This window comes from Haemaphysalis longicornis, unplaced genomic scaffold (assembly GCF_048455015.1).
Source record: "Haemaphysalis longicornis isolate Haplotype H1 unplaced genomic scaffold, Haemaphysalis longicornis Haplotype H1 scaffold_6, whole genome shotgun sequence".
NCBI lineage: Eukaryota > Metazoa > Arthropoda > Arachnida > Ixodida > Ixodidae > Haemaphysalis > Haemaphysalis longicornis.
Window position 1 is genome coordinate 25,000,975 of NW_027526407.1, and position 20,969 is coordinate 25,021,943.

At 46.8% G+C, this 20,969-nt stretch overlaps 1 protein-coding gene across 2 annotated transcripts in view; it reads left to right on the top strand.

Moving 5' to 3' along the window:
• Positions 1-20,969, top strand: part of LOC144142332 (solute carrier family 26 member 10-like) — a 60,195-nt gene that overhangs the window by 27,164 nt on the left and 12,062 nt on the right. For both annotated transcript variants that reach the window (XM_077673754.1, XM_077673753.1), the window contains exons 2-9: positions 764-1,027; positions 8,375-8,485; positions 9,715-9,884; positions 10,670-10,834; positions 11,981-12,136; positions 15,639-15,721; positions 17,705-17,852; positions 18,470-18,583. In XM_077673754.1, the coding sequence (XP_077529880.1) occupies positions 764-1,027; positions 8,375-8,485; positions 9,715-9,884; positions 10,670-10,834; positions 11,981-12,136; positions 15,639-15,721; positions 17,705-17,852; positions 18,470-18,583 (1,211 nt within the window). The remainder of the gene's footprint in view (positions 1-763; positions 1,028-8,374; positions 8,486-9,714; positions 9,885-10,669; positions 10,835-11,980; positions 12,137-15,638; positions 15,722-17,704; positions 17,853-18,469; positions 18,584-20,969) is intronic.

Below are 20,969 nucleotides of genomic sequence, written 5' to 3' on the forward strand. Positions count from 1 at the left end.
GCATTCGCTGCTCGTCAGCTTGAAGCACTGATACGTGAATCAGGGGGTCGCCACTCAATGTGCCTGGTCAGTGCAGTTGAACAAGAAAGTTCTTAATCTGATTTCGCGGAGTGGTCTTATGTATATTTTTTTGAACACTTCCTGCCAGCATTTCTCCTGTAAACCTGCCTCTTTGAACAGCCACACTGCACGCAGTATCTTAAAATAAAAAGAAAAATCTGGTGTGGCCCGCAGTTGTCGCTGCAGCAGCTGCCGCAGCAGCCACCGCCTTTCCGCGCGTAATAGTAAGCTTCTCGATAGGCGTCATGTCAGAAGATAATGAACAGTGCGTGAAGTCCCGCGAGAGCATTTTATAGCGCGGACCGTGGAAATCTGTGACCCTGGCGGTTTTGCGACATCCTGGAGAATGTGTGAAGACACGATGCGGCGCAATGTCGGGCTGTTTTCTGAGGTATCCACCGCTCTGAACGGTAAGCATCTCAACGAGGTGGCGACGTGTTGCAGCAGGTTATAGAGGCACAAAACTGCAGAAGTGTGCGAAAGTTCTATAATGAATTCGCCAGTGATTGACTGAAGGATATGAAGCGGTGCTCCTTGCGGTGTTGTTGTCTGCCCATATATAGCCAAGGAATGACGAAAACTAAGGGTTATCGTGGTCCAAGCACGCGTACTCAGACACATCAAACCCCAAATGAGATGTTTATTCTCCTTAAATTCTTACGAATCTTGAACACTGAAAGGCAGATTACTGCCTCCCTTACAGCTCCGGCGTGTCCACCGGAAGCCAGGGTGGTGGTAGACCGAAAGGCGCTCACGAACGACGCCCTCGGGGAGCCGCAGCCGAAGCCGCAGCCGAAGCTCGCCGAGGGGGTGGCCCAATCATGCCGCAGCTCGCTGGCCGGGGCGCCGTCGTTTCTATTGGGGCTGTTCCCGTGCATAGCCTGGGTCAGGAGCTACAACGTGAAGTCGTACCTGATTCCGGACGTCTTGGCGGGACTCTCAACAGCCGTTCTGCACGTGCCGCAAGGTAAGCGTAATTTTTGTACGCACGAAATGATATGGAAGGAGCTCCGATCAAATCAACACGGAACAGTGGTGGGTACTCTGTTTCCGCAGCTACCGCACGCTGTTCAACGAGGAGTCCAGGATTTTAACAGCGTAGCTGTTGTACAAGCCGTAATTAGTTCGCCGTTGCAGGAAAAAATACCAAGAAAATGCCGAGCGCTCGCGAGCGCGGGCCCCGCGGCGACCGCCCAGCGTCCTCGGCACGCGCAGTGGCTTTAACAAAAATAAGAAAAACTGGCAAAAATTTTGAGCCAGAAAATGACCAACGCTCGTGAGCGCATGTCTTGCGGTGACCGCAGAGTCACCGCTGGCGCAGTGGTTTTAAAGGAGCCATGAAAACAAAATACAAGTCGGGTTTATTAGAAAGACTGCTTAGTCCCGATAACAATGATACCAATATCCTAGGAATCTTCGAACAAATAACGGCGATATTAAAAGAAAACGTGTGAAGCAGTCGCGACCCCCTAGCCAATTTCCCGCAACTTTTCTATGACGTCACGGAACTTTGCTTGTGCGATTGGCGGCCGCATAACTGACCTGTTGCGAAGACACATGACTGGACGTCTGTAATGGGGCTTCTAGTTCCATTTGACCGCATCACTTGAATGCTAACGTGCAGTTAACGCACTGAAAATTGTTTTATTGTTGGCGCGTATGACGTCCGTTTTGCTCATAACACGTCACTGTGGCGCAAAATTTGAAATTTTTAAATACTTCTTGCTTTTTTTGTTAGAAAACACCTTTTGTGGCTGTAATAGAGCTGAGTGAGATACTGAATCCTAGTTCTTTCGAATTAAACGATGTTGTACTTTCTCTTCATGGCTCCTTTACCAACAACAACAAAAAAAACCTACAGTGCTAATGCTAAAATGAAAAAAAAAAAAAACACCCTGCTTGGGAGGGGTCACCGCGGCCGCCGCATTCTCTAGAAGCCATTATGGATAATTGCAGACATGACTGCGAGTGTGTCACTCCTTCCCGAGACGACTTGCAGATCCCGCCGCCACTGTCTCGCGTCGATGATGAAGAGCTGGTGGAAGTCTACAATGTTGAGGATGACTTCACATCAACCACTGGCCACGAAGAAAACGGCGACTTTTTCGATGCAGATGACGAAGATTACTAGCACCGCAACTATGCAAATAAACAATGATATTTAAACTTAACCATGTGTCCGGATATGCCCACCTACAACAGTTTCGACATTCAAGTCTTGCGCGTGACTGCAAGCTTCCATTTTAACTACCCATGCACTGCGGGGCAATTATTAGAACAGGAAGAGTTCTCAAAGCGAAACTGTTCAGGAACCTCTTGTTAGTAAGCTTGAATATCTGCAGAAAAAAATGTATGCAGTCAAAGAACGTATCAGTCCAACAGCAACAGTAAAGTGGGTAGCCATCAGAGAAAGAATGTGCAACATTGACTTGAAATGAGTAAAATAAAATAATGAGTAAATAATGAGTAAATAAAGTAATGAGTAAAATAAAAAAGACGTGAAGACGTGAATAAAAAATATTATTTAGAAAAAAAAAATCTGCAGCAATAACATAACTGTTACATTGTCACTGGGGATGGGACGTTGTAATGGTTTGAGTTTCTAATTCAGTTTATTAATGTCTACAAAAAAGTAGTAAAAACAAAAATGTCATGCATATAAGGGTCTCATAACTAGAAGCTTCAAAGGGTTCCTCGGTAATGGCTTACTGGTAACGTGTTGTAAATCTGGATAGATGTTTTTTTCCTGTAATGAGTGATCGGATTATGTGGCAATAAATTGATTGATTGATTGTAGTGTTTTAACGCATCGACGCAACGCAGGCGAGGAGGCGCGCCGTAGTGGAGGGCTCCGGATTAATTTGGACCACTGCAGATCTTTAACGTGCCCCGAAATCTCGTACACACAGGCGTTTTTGCTTTTCGCCTTCGAACCCGCGACCTCGTGTTCAGCAGCGCAACGCCCACTGAGCCACCGCGGCGGGTCGCAATAAATTGGCGTTATCCGAATCTTACCAAGTTAGTGTGTGTGAGGTGGCAATATAAAATGCTGCTAACAAAAATGATGCGTGTACGAGCTGAAAAAAAAAAAACGGTTTAGCCGGAATCTTAGCTGGAAAGGATGTTTCAGCGGAAGGATTTGATTGACCGTTGGGTTTAAAGCGCTGACGCAGCGCAGGCGATGAGGCGCACCGTAGTAGTGGGGGTGCTTCGGATTAATTCTGACCAGCTAAGGATCTTTAACGTGCGCCGTAACCTTGTACGCACGGACGTTTTTGCTTTTTGCCTCCATCAGAAAATCGTCCGCCGCGGCAGATAGGGACCAGCGGAATGATGTTCGGACTGTTGTAGATGGAAAGTGGCGATGCCTTGTGGGGTCTAAAAGTAAATTGCGCGAACAGTTTGATTTTGTAAACGTGTGATGCATGACAGAAGAGTAGAATACGAGTTTCCCCACTATGATAAGAAATAATTAAAATAATTAAATTTGGGAAGTAAAAAAAGAATGGAAAATGCGAATGCGCCACTCTCAACCATCCGGCAGCTTTATCAGACGCTGTTTGTCTAACTGTTACAATTACCATAGCTTAGATCTCTGGTAACCGCCAAAAAAAATGAAGGTATGTACCTAAGAAAAAGTTGAAAATTCAGCTCGAAATGATCAATTTGCGCCATCTTTATCTAGATTGATGATGACGTCATCACGGAAGTATGCTGATTCGGGCTTTACTACGTCCTTTGGGGTCGAGAAATTTCTAAGTGGCCGAGATACGAATACCAGTTGTCTCTCTCTGCATGGCTGGACGAAAAAAGAGTCGTAAGTCAACTCATAGCCTGTCCCACGGTTCTTTTATATCTGGAGATTAAAGGGAGAGTTATCAACCCTTTAAATGGGAACCGCCGGTTTAAGCCAGAATTCGCAGAATGGTTCAAACTCCTTTCCAAGAAAAGTGATGCTGGGAGCTCTTGTGAAATTCTGACACGTATAGGGTGGGAAACGGCTGCGGTATCTCAAGAGGATAAAAGGTTACGAAGTGTCCACTTAGCTGCGACTGAGGCCCACTTAGCTAGACTCCTTATCGGTCGCGAAGCGAACCCCCGTTTATCTGCCTTTGCCTGGCTCATGCTATGCCGTCATCAAACCGTCATGGTATTTCAAAATAAAGCGTTCTATGCCTCAGTGATGGCGCAGTTCGTCCGAGTAGAACGTACTCCAAGAAAGCCAACTTCACACTATCGGTTCCACAAAAACGATTATGATGATGATTATGATGATCATGATAAGCGAAAGCACATCAAACACGCCAAAGAAAAGAAAACGCTTCCCGTGGTGGGAATGTAACCTGGGTCCCTTGCGTTACAAAGCCAACGTCTATCCGACTGCGTAATTCCGACACGGCCGAAGCAGTTTGGATTCTGGACTTTGACTGAGGCTGCATGAAAGAAAGCTTCATGTTTTAACCATCTTTCGCTTAAGAAAGGGGCTTTCATTTTTCGTTGGATTTGTAAACCACAATTTTATTTGGCGTTGGGCTTTAGAACTGTTGAATACAGAGGAGTGGGCGAGGTAGAGAGAGGACCACTTTATGGCGTCCTCAGCGGTAAGATTCTTTCCAAAAGGACCGATGATGATAGCCTGCGCAGTCCGGTTTCACGCCTCCAATACGGTCCAACTAGATTCATAGTCTTCGCTTTACCCAGTCACTCTGAATTTGCAACAATAATCAAGTCGTCATGCTTGCTGGTAAAAAAATTGAGATTAGGGTGATAGAAAAAAATGGCTCCAATCCAGGCTGTGAAGGTGGTTGGAAAGGAAAGCTTTGAACGACACCCACAACAACTGCCCATGAGACGACACTTGAATTCACACACGTGGCTCTACAAACAGCGAAACCAGAAATTATGCCTGGTGTTACCCAGAATTCGCAGGGGCCGCGTCCCGAACGCAGAAGCGTCGGTCACGGCCCGGGTAGAGCGGGGGACGCTGACGCTGTAGCACGGACGTGCGTCGGCTGAAAGAAAACGGCAAGCTGTGTCATTCGAAGGGTCAGACAGCGGAATCTGGCCATCCCGATGTGCTAGCTCGGGGCTACATCACCGCGCAACACAAGCGCGGACACGGAAACAATTTATACCGATTTAAACTACTTAGCTTAGTAAGTTTGAGAATTGCGAGAAAGCTGAGGGAACTTTTATAATCACTATTTATCAGAACCAGTTGCTCCTTTCGCCTTTTGTAATATCTGTTAAAACACAACCGAATTGGCATTCACCAATTTAGAAAGCGGAGTCCCATTCGTGGCAAGCAGTGCACAGAAGGTAACGTTTCTCCAGCGGCCAGATGTCTGTATGTGGTCTCTTTATTTTGTTTTCCCGCCCTGGAAGTTAATCCTTACGGTGTCTTTGCCGTACGACCATATAATTCTGTCGGGTCCGGATTACCCAGGAGGTGCTGTCGAACAACTTAATCAAGCCGTGCGAAAGAAGTGCGCGATGGACGCGAAGCTCCTCCAAAACAGGCCCAAAATAACCGTCGCTAAAGCAGACGACAAAGCCGACTGAATGGTCCCGCCGACGCGACCGCCGAGGTGAGCAGGTCCAGCGCGCGGGGAACGCTTGGTAAATTTAGGGAGCCTACATGTGCCGCGCCTTAAACGACGAAGGCGCGGTGCATGTAGGCTCCCTAGGTAAATTAAATTCACAGCGCCATCTACAGTGTACTCCGTAAGTGAAACCCTCCGACCCCTCACCCACCCCCCTACCCACCGCTGAATCCGCCACGTTTGGAGTTTGTTGTCCCGCACGCAACGAAAGTACCGTTGGCTGGTAGAGCTAGAAAGCTCTGCTTTAAAAGCCTGGAATTAATTTGTCGTGGTCATTGCGTTACAGTGGCGCCGTGACGCTCGTCCTGTGACTCCATGACGTCATTTAGACAGCGATTCATCTGGGCGACGGAACAATGAATCAAAATGGCAGACTACAGACAGCCAATATCAACAGTTTGTGTACATCAATAAAAACTTGCTTGGAGTCATGTGCATAAATTCTTTGAAGAATATAGCATTTGGTCAAATATGCGTAATATGGGCCGGACTGTGTTTGTGCCGTACCGTCATTGTTGCATTGGTTTAGTTTACGGGTAATCATTTGATACCGAACGCATTCGGAAGTTTGGCTGTGTGAGGTTTTTGCAAATTTCAGCAAGACTGGTAAATTTTCTTAGTGTCGTGGGGGGCAGTCACAGCGTGGTTGGGACGCATTTGAAATTTCGGTTATTCGGTGTTATGGTGCAACCGGATAAACGTCCGTTTCACAACGCGAGGGACCCAGGTTCGGTTCCAACCATGGGAAGAATTTTTACAACGAAACAGTATAGCCCTACCAGCCAAAGAAATTTTCAGCAGAAAACACCAGGCTAAAATAAGAGAAATTACTGGTACCGCCAGGAATCGAACGTAAACCCGAATAGAGAAACTAAGCGAGAGCTTGCCATCCTACCGACTATGCTACTCTGCTTTTTTTCCCAACAAAAACAGGTTTATTTACATAATAAATATGCAGTGTACAGGCAAAGACACATACATTTTGTTACATTGTTGGAGACACCTTTCAGACTGGCGTGTTTGCCTGTTTAAGGGAAATCACACTCATACATATGGGGAGAACATTTACGGGAAAAAAAAGGGGTTGTGTTCCGTTGCAACCTGGCCGGTTTCTGGCATGGCCACTTAAAGCGTTCTATTTCCTTTGTTTCAAAGGCTACCGTCGCATGGCAGCAGCGTGCAAGGGCCTGGCCCAGTTCAGTGTCCGAGTCGGGTGCCCCGGGCGTACTGACGAGGATACGGGGAGACAGACGGTGTACTCAACGAGCACAGCGGCGCGTCTACCACCTGCGCTCATTCAAATCCTTCGTGTGAAGTGCAAACCGCATGATGTATGATAAAGGTGTCTGCAAATAATGCGAAGAACGCAAGCCTACCACCGTGATGTGTGTTTTGTGAATACAAGCGATGAATCTTTATTTTCACGGCCTACATCTCACCGAACATACCCAAATCTGACATCGAGTGCTTCATGCGAACGCACTTCTTCTCACTGGCGATGTATCACACCACACCCGTCGTCATCGTCAGGGACTCAAAACTGGGGTAAACGCAAAGCAAGTGGTCCATCCCATTCGTCATGGAAGAGTTTGCACTCGTGTGCTTCGCCAATACAACCCAACCAACCACCATCCATGGATCATGCCTTGATGTAAATTTAGGAATGAATGTTTCTACAGTGAGAACTGAAAATCTCAGTGTGCATCACACTGGTCATAAAGCAGTCGTGAAGGTCGTTGTGCAGTAATAGAAAGAGCGGTTAAGTACATTTCACTTGTCTCTGGTTTCACGCTTTGTAGAGCCACGTGCGTCAATTTAAGTTAGGTCGCATGGGCAATCGTTGTGGGTGTCGCTTACAGATTCGCAGTCCAACCACCTTCACAGCGTGGATTGGAGCCAATTTTTTTTTCTTGAGGCGCATTATCGTTATCGTTGGTGATGTCATTTATGGTGATGCTGATAATGATGTATCTTCGATTATTATCATCACCGTTTCGTGAAACCCACTGTGTAAAATAGGCTTTCCTGCCGTGAGTTCTGGCGCGACATCAAATGCCATCAATGAGGCTCAGAGAGATTTGCTTGAATATGCGCACATTCTCAGGGTTGCGCCCACCGCGCCCTAATCCACTATGTAAATAAAGGTTATTTCTCTCTCTCTCTCCAAGCATGTGTGCGACGTGTAGTTTACATAACTTCGTTCATTATCCACATTCACATAGTGGACTGGACTGGGGAAGCGTTGATTTGTAAGTATTTTTGCCTGGTTGGGCGGCACTCCACCGGGGTCTTGTGCCGCGTGCTACACCACCCGACGGGGTTCAGCAGGGGTGGTACACTTGGTCCAGGGCTTCAATGGCCTCTGGAACTCGCGCAACCGGCTTCGCGAACTCGGCGTCTGTGGGGACATCGCGCCACGAGTGCTGGCAGAGGATTCTCGAAGGTCGAGCTGGCCGGTGCCGGGCGCTCCTCACGATCGAGGCTCACGCTCATGTGCGCTTGGTCTTTTTTCTTGTTATCATTTGTCTGGTAACGCTCGACGCGGAACTAAAAGTTTAAACAGCTCTGCTTTTAAAACGCAGTAAGCTGTGAGTGAAGTTACGATATCCGTGGCGTGATTTATTCTTCTATTAGAAGTAAATATTCTCTGCCTCAGTGTTCCAACAAGACGAAAGAGCCATGGTGTAGTTTTTTTCTTATTTCTACTGTAGGCTTGGTGTCGGCTATCATCGCCGGCGTGGACCCAGTGTATGGCCTGTACAGTTCCCTCTTCCCAGCGCTGGTCTACGTTGTCATGGGAAGCTCGCCATACATCTCGATGGGTGCGTACGATTGAATGTATTTATTGTGGCTACGTGACAGCTAGTGAGGCCAGAGACAATGCGCCACAAGACCTGTGTGTGCTATAGTGTAGTTGCACTTCCGGTACTTTAGTATTTTATAATGTAACTGGATAAAACAAAATTAAAGCAGTTCCACTCAACGTGAAAGCTGTAGGGAGTGCAGAGCAGTGATTCGACATAATGGGTGGTGGTGCCGTTATCCGCTCACTGCTACCACCCAACACGCTCTTCGCTGCCCTTTCACTCCTCTCTTGATGCATAATATGTAATTCAAATTTCGCGCCTTCGCAGTGGTCACGCGCCCTCTGCCTGAAACTGCGCCAACGGGACTTCTGTTCTTTTTGTGCTCGCTTTAATTTCGTATGCTGGAGCTGTTCTGCGTCATTTCGAACACGTAATGTTTTTGTCGCGCGGCTGGAGCATTTCTGCGTCCTTTCTAATGCGCCATTTTTTTTCTTGCGGGGCCGATTTTCTCACTTACTATCCTAAAAACCACTCCAACGAGCCTTCCTAAGTAAATGAACGCGGGCTGCCGGCTATATACACCAATTTTGCCTCAAATGTACATACAGTATTCTTTCGGCTAAACAACGGAGCGATGTATGATAAGCGCCAGCGGTTCAGGAGTTTCGAACGCTTATGGCTATTTAAACCGCGTGGTTTTCTAAGCTCAGCGTACTCCCTGACGCCGGTACAGAACGCCCTACTTGGGTTAGTTATCTCGCTGCGCCACCTGATTCCGGCAGACGCTTGACATCGACCGTTAGCGAGATACGACAAGGCGAGCTGTCAAGTGCACTGCACTTAATAACTATGGTCACGTTCTTAAAAAAGCAACCTGTCGACTCTGTGTACGGGAGTATCCGCCTGTTATTGATAGAACATTGCGGTGGGACGAGGTAGGCAAGAGTAAGAACATGCTGTAAGTCTTTTTTAGTGTACTACGTGATTGAAGGCTAATCGTCGTTTGCGATATAGCCACGGCTGAAATTTTCCAGCGCCAAGAATATGGTCACCATTTTTAGTACTATGAGCAAATTCTCCTTTTCTGGTTCAGGTGAAATAAATGAAACGCTTGTATAGATGCTGTTACAAGCGCGTCAGCTGTTTCCAACTCTTACGGCTTGAACATTCCTCGTAACTAATACGAGGCAGATGTGGTTGAAGAGGTGCTAAGGAACATTACTTGGTACTGTTCTCCGTTAAAGGTATGTTTCCGGTCACGGCCCTCATGACGGGTGCGGTGGTGAAGAGGTACAGCGGTAGCGTTGTGGCGGGAAACATGACAGGGTCTCAAGACGACTTGGATGACCTGTCTTTGGAAGGATCGGCCACAGGAGTTGCTATTTCACTGACGCTGTTGACAGGACTTATTCAGGTGAGTATTACTCTTGCGTCGCATTAGCGGTAGTATGTGCTGCAGTGGAAATGTTGGTATGAGTGGATAGGACCGTAGCTTACCGGGTTATAATGCACAAAGAGATAAAGGCAATGTCCTATGTACTGTTAAACGTCGCATCTTAAGTGCCCGTTCGTGCGTTTGGCGTCGCTCTTGGAGTGACCGAGTAAATGATCTATTGACACAAGGGAGGAGGGAGAATTAAGGAAGGTGATCGTGAAGACAGCGCAAGAAGGAAAGCAGAGGTGGAGGGAATGGCAAAACAGCGAGGGAGAAAAGTTGCGGAGGAGCGTTTAGTTGTTGGTACTCTCCTACCTGCTCGTTCTATTCCGGAACTGACCGCGCAATTAAGGTCGTAACTATAGTTACGAGAGAGTGCGCTGCATAAGGAGGCTGGGACGGGTTCGCCGTTATGGTGACGCGGAAAGGAAAAGCGGCCAGGAGCGTCACGAAGAAATTGTTGGTGGTACGGTGGCAAGCGAGCGGTTGGGGGCAGCCACTCTTCTATTTAATAGAGCGTTTCGGGAGTGACTAGTCGGCAGCCCGTTGTACAGCCCATGTAATAAATGTGTAAATAAACTTTATCCTATCCTATGCTATTTTCGTTGTGGTAGCCTTTGGTTTTGGAATGACGAAGTCATAGCATCGCAATGAGATGTACTATATTTGTTATGAACGCACCTCGACAGCTGCGCTAAAATTTCGTATTACAATGATTTGTAATCGTCGGCCAATGTTTTGGCTATGTTTTGCACCCTCTACAGGTTTGTTTTTGGATGGTGCGGATAGATCGGCTGGCGGCCATCGTCTCTCCAGCGATGGCCGAAGGCTTCCTGACGGGCTGCGCCGTGATGGTCATCGTGAGTCAACTGCCTTCCGTATTCGGAAGCGGCGTCAGTTCAAGCAAAGGTCTTTTCGGCACGCCACTGGTAAGTTCGCCATGCCAGACATGATTTCTGTATATCCGCTAAATCTGGAAGCAAAGTGTTATTTCGCTGTGCTGAAAGACCCGTTGAGAGACTCCGTGGACGCGACGTTGGGCTGATGTTCGCGAGGTGGCGAGGTCAGGCGTTCCATTGCCATTTTTGATGAGGGCGAAATGTCAAAACGGCTTCCAGTACGCGCTTTCGGTGAATGATAGAGAACCCGTCAATCTGCGTATCTGCGGTTTGCAGAAAAATTAGGGCGTTTCAAAACGCACCTATAGCTTCTGAATGTTGAGCCATAATCCTAACTTGGCCTTTTCGTTTATGATTGTAAAAGCGCGACTTGAAAACGACGACGAAGGAAGAAACACAACACAATCATCATGAATCATGAATCTGTACCAACAAGCCCAACTGGCAGTTCTTCTAAGTGTGATTTTTCATTTATACCGAAATGAGAATAGGTGTTTTTTGTTTCGCGAAAAGAGAAGCCGGTGGTGTTGGCTTTAGATTGAGCAGTTGTAGGAACCCGTTAGAAAAAGCACGCTTTGCTTAAAAAGTAGGTCTGTTTCGTAAATCGGCCGAGCAAGAAAACGATTTCCAGTGAAGCTGCCGTTTATTGTTGACTGTACTGAAGATAGCAACTAGCTACTTACCGAACACGGCCGATGATTGGTTTCCAGCACATTATTCCAAGGCTTCACGATTGTTCAGTGCATTTTAGCGGGAAGCTATACACTGACGTAGGAAGCCTGGCTAGTTGGTTTGAACTGAACATACTGGAAAATAGCGCGAAGACGGGGACGCTCGAAATGACAAACACGAGCGATGTATACACAGTTTTGTGGTAAGCATCTTATTACCGCAGCGTAGAGGGAGAGTGAAACAGATTTTTTTTTTGGATTTGTGCCTCCCCTGTGAATGCACTCCGGGAACAGACATAACTTTCTGGCTTCGCGATAACGCAAGGTAACGTAACGCACTGATAGCTTCCTTGTTTGTAACAGAAGATAGCTAAGGTTAGTCGATGGGCCGTGCGGCTGGCGATCGGGGAAAATTGTAGTTTTGAACCAAGATATGTGAAATCCCCGGAACCAATTAAAGAAAACTGACTGTTGTCTGTTGTATTTCGTCTATGCCTGCGGCCAGACCATTTACTACGTGGTGAAGAGCATCGCCCTGAGCAACCTTGCCACCGTGCTGCTCTCACTGGCGGCCTTCGTCGTGCTTGGCGTCTCCAAGGTAGTGTTCGCTCGCCAGCTGAAACGAGTTACAGCCGTGCCTTTGCCATCGGACCTTATCTTGGTGAGTGAGGGAATGAGGCGCATTCTTCTTTGGGCTCCACAATCTTCCCTAGCAGAGTGGGCTGCACTCATTTTTATGTAAGTTTGATTGTGTTTTGATGTAATGTTGGACTTAATTTAACATGTACTGCCGTAGGCAGCTATGCCAGGACAGCAAGCTTGGGGGATCCTCATAGTTGGCGGAATCCGGCAGGTTGCATGTGACTGTTAGTGGACAGACACCTTTCAAAATCCGCTATACACTTGGTGGTTCTGTTTCGTCAAAGAGCGGTTTTATTATGCTGGTAATCTTGTTTTAAAATGAGATAGAGGTTTAAAGGCTCTGTCCTGTAGGCTACTTCGCGCTCTTCAACTTCATTAAATGAGGAATTAATCGGCTGTCTTCACAATGCTCATTTGTTAACGCTAAAAAATTGTCCACCTCCATTTGATATTTTTGACAGACAATATTTGATGCCTGAACTAGAAGACAAGTTGACTGTTGCACTGAAATTTTAAATGATTGGACCTCGTATTCCATGTAGCGTGTTTTAATTACGTCCCCGCTAATGGGGTAAAGGTAAGGTGAGGGTGATGATGACGGTACAGTCTGTGACCATGACGCCAGTTTGCTCAGAGGGGACATTGACTTTTCCTGATTCTATTTTTCACTGCGGAACCCCATCCTCTTCTTATTCGAATTCATAGCACACTACGCACATTTTACGGCTGCGCAGGCTGTCACGTTCTCGGTGTTGTTCTTGTGTTTCAACAACGGAGCTGTTTACCCCGGCCGTTGGTTTATTAATTATGATGTTTAACGCGCCGACGCTACACAAACGATGAGGCGACCACCTGGATATCTTTAACGTGTGCCGAAATCTCGAACACACGGGCGTTTTCGCTTTTCGCCTCCATCAGAAAATCGGTCGCCGCGGCCAGGAATCGAACCCACGTCCTTGGGCTCAGCAGCACAACGCCTTAGCCACTGTGCCACCGCGGCGGGTACGGCCGTAAGTTGTCCAACGTGAACACAAAACCTCCAGTTCGAAAGAGAAAAAAAACGCGTCCTTTGATGGTGATTGAACCTGGGTCCTTCGCGTTCTGAAACCGGTGTCTATCCGACTCGGCTATCATCATCATAGTCCTGGCGAACAGCATTATTCTCTTTTCCTTACTCGTAGCGTTGGCTTGGGACCTAATGTGGGCGTTCATTCGTTCGCTCGCTCGCCTAGGCCTCACTGCCGCAACTGAGCCGATCTTAACAGCAGAGATGTTTCAGCTTAAGCTTGGTCCGGTGGCGTGGCGTAGTCCAGGCTTGCGCGTGGGCTTACGCCACATATGAGGAGCTCGCAAAAAAAAACAAAAAACAAAAAAACAGCTCACGCGCTTCCGCGCCTCAAATGGGGAGCACAGGCAGCTCGCACTACAGACGCCGTGTTCGCGAAGCCGGTTGCCTCGGGTTCTAGTGCGTGCTAACGTTGTCCACTTTGGGATAGACGTAAAAGGCTGCGGTCGAAACGATCCTGGCCTGCTAGACACGGTGAACTTTCAGCGGCTAGTTCGAAAATCCGTGTGAGGTGCACGAGCCGTGTCTCCGATGAAGGGAGAGGGGCTGCCAGCTCTGCGGTCCCTACAACCTTGCACCACTAGTGCAAGTTGCGCCGGATTTTTTCGTTTATGTTCTCATGTTTTATAGCAGACGTGAAGACAGAATACAATCTTGTTCAATTTGAAAGAACTAGCCTTTGGCAACTCATTCAATTGTATTCCAGCCAAGAAAGTCGTTTTTCATAAAAGAAAGCGAAAGCAATATTGAAAACCTTTCAACTCTGCACACGACGTCAATGGCGACGCATAGCGGCAGCAATAACGCAGTAAGGGGCATCACTAAAACATGGTCATCAGTGTGTAAAGTGCACGTTAGCATTCAAAAGATACGATTTAACGGAATTGGAATTCCCACTACGATCGCCCAGTTATAATTCTTGGCTGTGGTCGAGGCCTGGAACCGCACAAACAAGATTCTGTGACATTAGTGTCATTAGAGAAGGTATGGAGTACCGTCACTGAGGCATGCAAGTAAGCAAGCAACGGTGGCCATTTTGTTGCTTATCAGTGTTGCCAGATTGCCACTCCGATGGCCTCACCGATAACTTGGATGAGGTCATTTGTAAACAACGTTGCTGAAGACGCAGCAATAGGGCACCTTCGGACCCACTTCCGCAGCTGAAATGCTGCGGAGCGCGTTATCTTTGATTCGCATTCGGAACGGCGCCAGTCGCGTGCACCCGCAGAGCAGGCAGGATAAGCTGAGACTGCCACAGCTGACCGACAGAAAACGCGTGAACAACAAAATGGCGACGTTCATGAACCGTCGCAGTGTAAAAAAGTGTCACGTGATGCGAACTGACCAATGACCACGGCGGCGGCACGGAACAATAGGAGAAAAGAGTGCCGATACTCTGTAACCTTATGCCGTGACACTATGCGAAATCATGGAGACCCTACAGAAAGTGGCTGAGAGGTCGCCACGGCTCGATCTGTTTAATCTAGATCATTGTTTCAAGTTCGCGATAACATCAGTATACATTTCGCACAAAGCTTTCTTTTTACTGAACCGAACTTGTATTGTGACTTTATAGCCCTTTTAACTGTCAGAGTAGGAGGCTTGAGTAGCGACGGTGATTTTATTCGAGATATGCTGCACAAACAGTAGGACACCCCTTTGTGGTTCCAAGCAGCGTAGCAATGGCCTCAAAATGCAATCGATGTTTAGTGGTGCTGCACCGAGGCTGCTGTAACTGATAAAAGCTGGGATGTACTACAGGTGGCGGCGCGCTCACCATATCACCTCTCAGTTGGTTTTGCACGATAAGGATGCCTTGCGATGACCGGATGCGTGAGATACTCTTTTCGGCGAGGCGTTGATGAATACAGCGGTTATGACATCGGTGCGGCATCATTCTTTATAGGGCACTCAGTGCTAACTGTGATCACCCCCTCTTAATTAATCCCACTATTGGCGCAACGCGCCCACTCCCACAAAAAAGAATTGCGATAAATCGAAGTTTCTACCTATCAACATGAACCATTATTTTCGCTGCTGACGTTTGGTTTCGGAATTGTTTATGCGTGTCGGTGATGGTTCGGATAAACCAAGTCTACACGAATATAGTCAGAAGGGCCAGTAAAGCTGCTCTCCACCCTTTTTCTTGTTTTTTTAGCGCGATGTATTCGTTTTGCAGTCGAATAAAATTCAATTCAATTTCCTCCAAATCAATTAAAATCACAGCTCAGGCTAATATTTCTATTCGCATTTGCCTCCAGCTTGAGATCCTGATGTGAAACATCAAGTGCAGCTCCAGTACTTCTGCGTAGCGCTCAGCCATTCAGCGATAGCATGGCTCTAATGCTATAGCCTGGTCACGATCGTGGCGCCATAATGCCGATTTGCAATCCCTTCTCGTCATTGGCTGGCATGATGTTGAAAGCAATAACATTTTCGCGTGTTTTATTTTTAGGTTGCAGTGGCGACGGTGGCGTCATATTTGCTGGAACTTGACTCCAAGTACAACGTCAAGGTGATTGGGCACATCGCAGCAGGGTGAGTTTTCTTACTACGCTATGTTCAAAAATATTTCTGAACAGTTATGAATTCTTCATGCTGAAAACAGCGGAAAAAATACGAAGACTAAGAAATACAACACACAAGCACGGCGCTATATGTCTACAGGCTTCGTGAACTGACAAAGATTGCAAGTTCTCCCGTAGGTAGTCCATCGCAAGACGTTGCCACGCGCCCCTCTTATAGATGCAGTCGTACGAAAAGGTGATTGATGCCCATGAATTTTTGAACAAAAAATGCCTTAAGCTGCATGCCATTGGCTTTTATTTATTTGCAGCTGTTGTCACCATTGACGCACATTAACTTACCCAGTGTTTTACATTCATAAATCGTTTCGTTCAGAGGCATGATGATGAAGTTTGTAGGATTGTTCAGGTTATTCATTTGCGCCTCGCAACCCGCCGCGGTGGCTCAGTGGCTAAGGCGTTGTGCTGCTGAGCACGAGGACGCGGGTTTGATTCCCGGATGTGGCGGCCGCTTTTCTGATGGAGGCGAAAAGCAAAAACTTCCGTGTGTACGAGATTTCGGCGCACGTTAAAGATCTCCAGGGGGTCAAAATTGATCCGGAGCCCTCCACTACGGCGCGCCTCATCGCCTGCGTTGCATCAGCGCGTTAAACCCTACAATAAATAAGTTATTTGCACCTTGCGCGTATTGTTCAGAAAAGACGTCGTAGTACCAGATATGTATCTGTCCTTCGCTTGGCTTGCTGCATACATAGGATATGTACAATGAACGCACAGAGTTGTATGAAAATCATTCACAAGCGCAAAATCTGGAATCGTTCAATTTTTGCAAATTTAAGGTGTGAACTAGGCTCATAAAAATTCAGGGCACTTCCACTCCGAAGATGGAAGCCAGAGAAGCTGCAGCTATGGCGGGTTTTGCTACGGTGGGTTTTTTTTAGCAAGTTTATACATTATCTTCATTGGTTTACGTCGGCGTTCCATTCGTGCTTCTGTGCGGGCCGATGCTCCTTCAATTCCCGCTCTTCTTCCTCCAAGCAAACTACGCGCGTCTTGCCCATAACGAGTTAAGCGTGTAACCACTGATAATGGCGCCGTTATCAGCCATTTTGCAGAATGTGAAAGAGGTGTCGGTGTTGGCGAGGGGTATAAAACTTGTGAAAGAACATTGTCTCGAACTGTCTCGAACTCCGCCTTATCACAGGCCGCACAACAGAATTCATATAGCAACGCACCGTGTATGTTCCGGGTGGTATCGTCATTAAAGGTTGTTGAAGTCAGCGGCTGTACTGTGTTCTTTCTCGTCCGTGTCTTTTGCGCTGTACATCTGTGTCGAATATGAATGACCAACATGCTCAAGCTTCCACTCCTTCAGTGTTCGCCGTAATCGTGGAAACACTTGCTCGGAACGTGAAAGACACGTCATAGCGTACGCCCCTCCAAGGTGATGTCCAATGATTATCACTTCCAAAAATGAAGCAAGCTTACACTTATAGCAACGACGAATGAGTAAAGGTCGTTGCGGCAGCGACAAAGAAGCAATTTGACTGCAATCGTGGATTTAAACCGTCGTGATGGTCGTGAAGGTTTCGTACAACTTCGCTACGTAGTCTTACGCGTTAGTGTAAGAAGCTTCCTACATTTTTTGTGGTATTTTTGTAGAGAGGATATCGATTGCTTTTATAGCTACCTTTTAAATGCAGCCGGCCATTGTACGCGCAATGATTGTGTGACGCTACATAGTCACGCAAAAAAGTGCTGAAATTTCAAAAGCGACAGGAAAAGAGGCGAAGCGAGAATCTAGCTTACCTGATGCGCTTATTGCAGTAATATTTGGATTATGTCATGGCCACCTAACCTAAGCATAGGACCCGCTCGTTACACATGGTCGAGAGACGTTTGAAATGGTAAAGATTTAGAAGGGCTGAAGGGGCCCACATGACTTTGCAATGACATGTCTGTGGCATGTTGTAAATACCACGTCGCAATCTACCAGATTCCCAGGGCCCAGGTTGCCACCAGTCAACGACTTGGTGTCGCTGCTGCCGGACGCCGTGGCCATTGCTATCGTGCAGTTTGTGTCTGCATTCTCCATCGCCGATCTCTTCGGGCGCAAGCAACGCGTCAGGGCGGACGCTAGCCAGGTGGGACTACATCATTAAAACGGAAACATGCTTTTAAAAGTGCACGGTAGGCGTGAACACCGCCGACAACTAGAAAATCTGAAAAGACAAAAAATCAACGAACTGAGGCGCTAGGACAACAGAGAAAAGCGAGTCGACACACACAAACGCGTTGTCTGTGTCAACTCGCTTGTCGCGGTTATCCTAGCGCTTTATTTCTTTGTCATGTTCTACCAACAGGCCCAAACCAGCCCTCTCGTGAACAGAGAACCAACGTTATCAGGTCAATCATTAATTGTTTTAATTTAGGACGTGGTTGCAGTTTAGCATGTGTTAAAGCCTTCTGTTGCCGGGGTGTACATATATTCCCGTTTGCAAAACAGTTTAGAAAATCAATCCCTGCGGTTTATAAAAATTACGGCCGACTGCCAACGGCGCACATTAGTCGGTTGGAATACATCTTGGACACCTGTTTTTTATCGAGTTTATTTTGTAGCACGCATTTTCTCCGCTAGACTTAATTTAGTAATCCGTGCATTGTCTTTGAGGGTCCGCCGGCCTAACGAGGGCGTGTCAATGGAAGCGTTGAGAGTTGTTCATTGGTTCTGATGAGTTCAAAGCGTCCTTTTTTGTTTTAGGAAATGCTGGCCTACGGCGTGAGTAGCGTAGTAGGCTCCTTCTTTTTGTGCATACCTACGGGGTCGGCACTGGCTCGGTCTGTGGTTTTGAAGAACGTCGGCGCCAAGACGCAGGTAAGAGCCTCCGTTGAAGCCAGCGGCACCCTAAAAAAATAAAGGGCATTCTATGGTGCCCGAAATAACATTGGGGCACAGGAGCTTAGCAAGAACATCTTTCAGCCTCTCAGAACCGAAGCATCACGCGTTGTACCATGCATAATGTCTCTCGAAATCTAATAACGTTTCACCCGCCGCTGTGGCTCAGTGGCTAAGGCGCTGCGCTGCTGAGCACAAGGTCGCGGGTTGTATTCCCGGTCATGGCGGCCGCTTTTCTGATGGAGGCGAAAAGCCAAAACGCCCGCGCGTTCGAGATTTCGGCGCACGTTAAAGATACCCAGGTGGTCAAAATTAATTCGGAGGCCTCCTCTACGGCGCTCCTCATCGCCTGAGTTGCGTCGGCGTGTTAAACCCTACGATCAATCAATCCTAATAACGCTTCCGTGCTGACCAACGACCCTGTGTAACGAGCGCTTCATAGGCTCACTTCGCGATTCCTATGAAGTGGCTTTTATGATGTCTGTGCGTGTTTCTGCAGTACGTTGCATAGGCCTTAGATAGCTGAAATAAAATAGTTCTATAAAAGTGAAATACACCACTCTGTTGGTCAAGATTTATCCACCCCTTGGCGCACTGAAGATGCCAGCCACTAGTCATGGCTAGTAAACTACGCCACTACGCAGAACTACCGGAAGCACAATAAGACGAAGTGCCAGAGGATGTGTTTGGAGTTTTCTTGCTCAGGTTATCGTTCTACGTAGCCGTCGGTTATTTTTGTTGGTTGATGTAACTATCTTCAGGTGAGCGTTCAGTGAAGTTGATACTTAAGTTGTGCAGTTGTACAGGATTATTACAATACCCCTGGTGGTCAAAATTATTCCGGAATCCTCCACTACGGCGCGCCTCATCGCCTGCGCTGCGTCGGCGCTATAAACCCTACAATCAATCAATCAATCAATCAATCAATCAATCAATCAATCAATCAATCAATCAATCAATCAATCAATCAATCAATCAATCAATCAATCAATCAATCAATCAATCAATCAATCAATCAATCAATCAATCAATCAATCAATCAATCAATCAATCAATCAATCAATCAATCAATCAATCAATCAATCAATCAATCAATCAATCAATCAATCAATCAATCAATCAATCAATCAATCAATCAATCAATCAATCAATCAATCAATCAATCAATCAATCAATCAATCAATCAATCAATCAATCAATCAATCAATCAATCAATCAATCAATCAATCAATCAGAATTATGGCAATATTGGCAATCCGCGAAGTCATCACTTAAACTTTGAAGGATGTATTTTTAGTTTAATTTAATCTTAAACTCACCTTGGTACTGGTACCACGCTTCTTTAATCTGCATTCTGCCGCGCTGGTCCTTCATTCTTTCAGTGCCTCCGACTCTTCATGTCTCTAACATTGCACCGATGTACTTGTGTTAGTGCAACCTCAATTCTCATGACGTCAGCATGTTTGTAAGCACTCAGTCAATTCTGAAACAAAGTGGCTGAAGTGATTACTTTGTCCTCTTTCATGTTTTAACAGCGAAGCTGTTTTGCAACTCGCTAATTCCGGCGTTTCACAAAACACAGTGTAACAGCATAAAGAAAATAAATGATCGGCACCGGCAGGATTTGAACCTGTGTCTGGCAGATCAATGGGGTTGAGTGAGTCGTCTTACCCACTGAACTACCACCTTTTTTTATTGACTGGACTACGACCGTGACTTAGTACCCGAGAGTGAAACGACTTACTCACTCGGCTGTGACTGGGGCCAGAGGAATCGCGCTACCTGCTGGACACAGAACACTTAGTAGGGTACATGTTGCAACTACGGGTGCCTAGTTTAACTGTGCACGTTCCGGTCATCCGTTCTGCTTCTTCGATTGGCTTCTACTTTGCCGTTATAGCAACAAAGACAGAGTAAAGGTCGTTGCGGCAGCGAAGAAAAAACAAATCGGAATCGTGGACTTAACCCGTGGTGATGCTCTACCTTCAAGTCTTACGCGTTAGTCTGAGCTTCGGTTTTTGTTCTCCTGTTGCGTGCGTTGTAATTTATAACGCCGCTTAGTCGGACTTTTAATATGAACCAGCTATTGACCTAGACGTTTGCCTTTCTAATTAAGCTGCTGCTAAATCACACTCGTGCAGGGCTGCTGTCCTGGTAAAGGGACTACACGGCAAAAACAAATGCCCAGACAGAAGTACCAAAGTTACAAAAAACAGCGGACATAACTGTACGAGGTTTGGTGACAATCTTAACTCTACCGTGCTCAGCATCAACTAGAACGCCCGGCTGGTGCCGGAGTACGCTGCAAGATTTGGAAGTGGCGTTGGACAGCGTGGTGTGTCTGAGTGAAAAGTAAATAATTTAG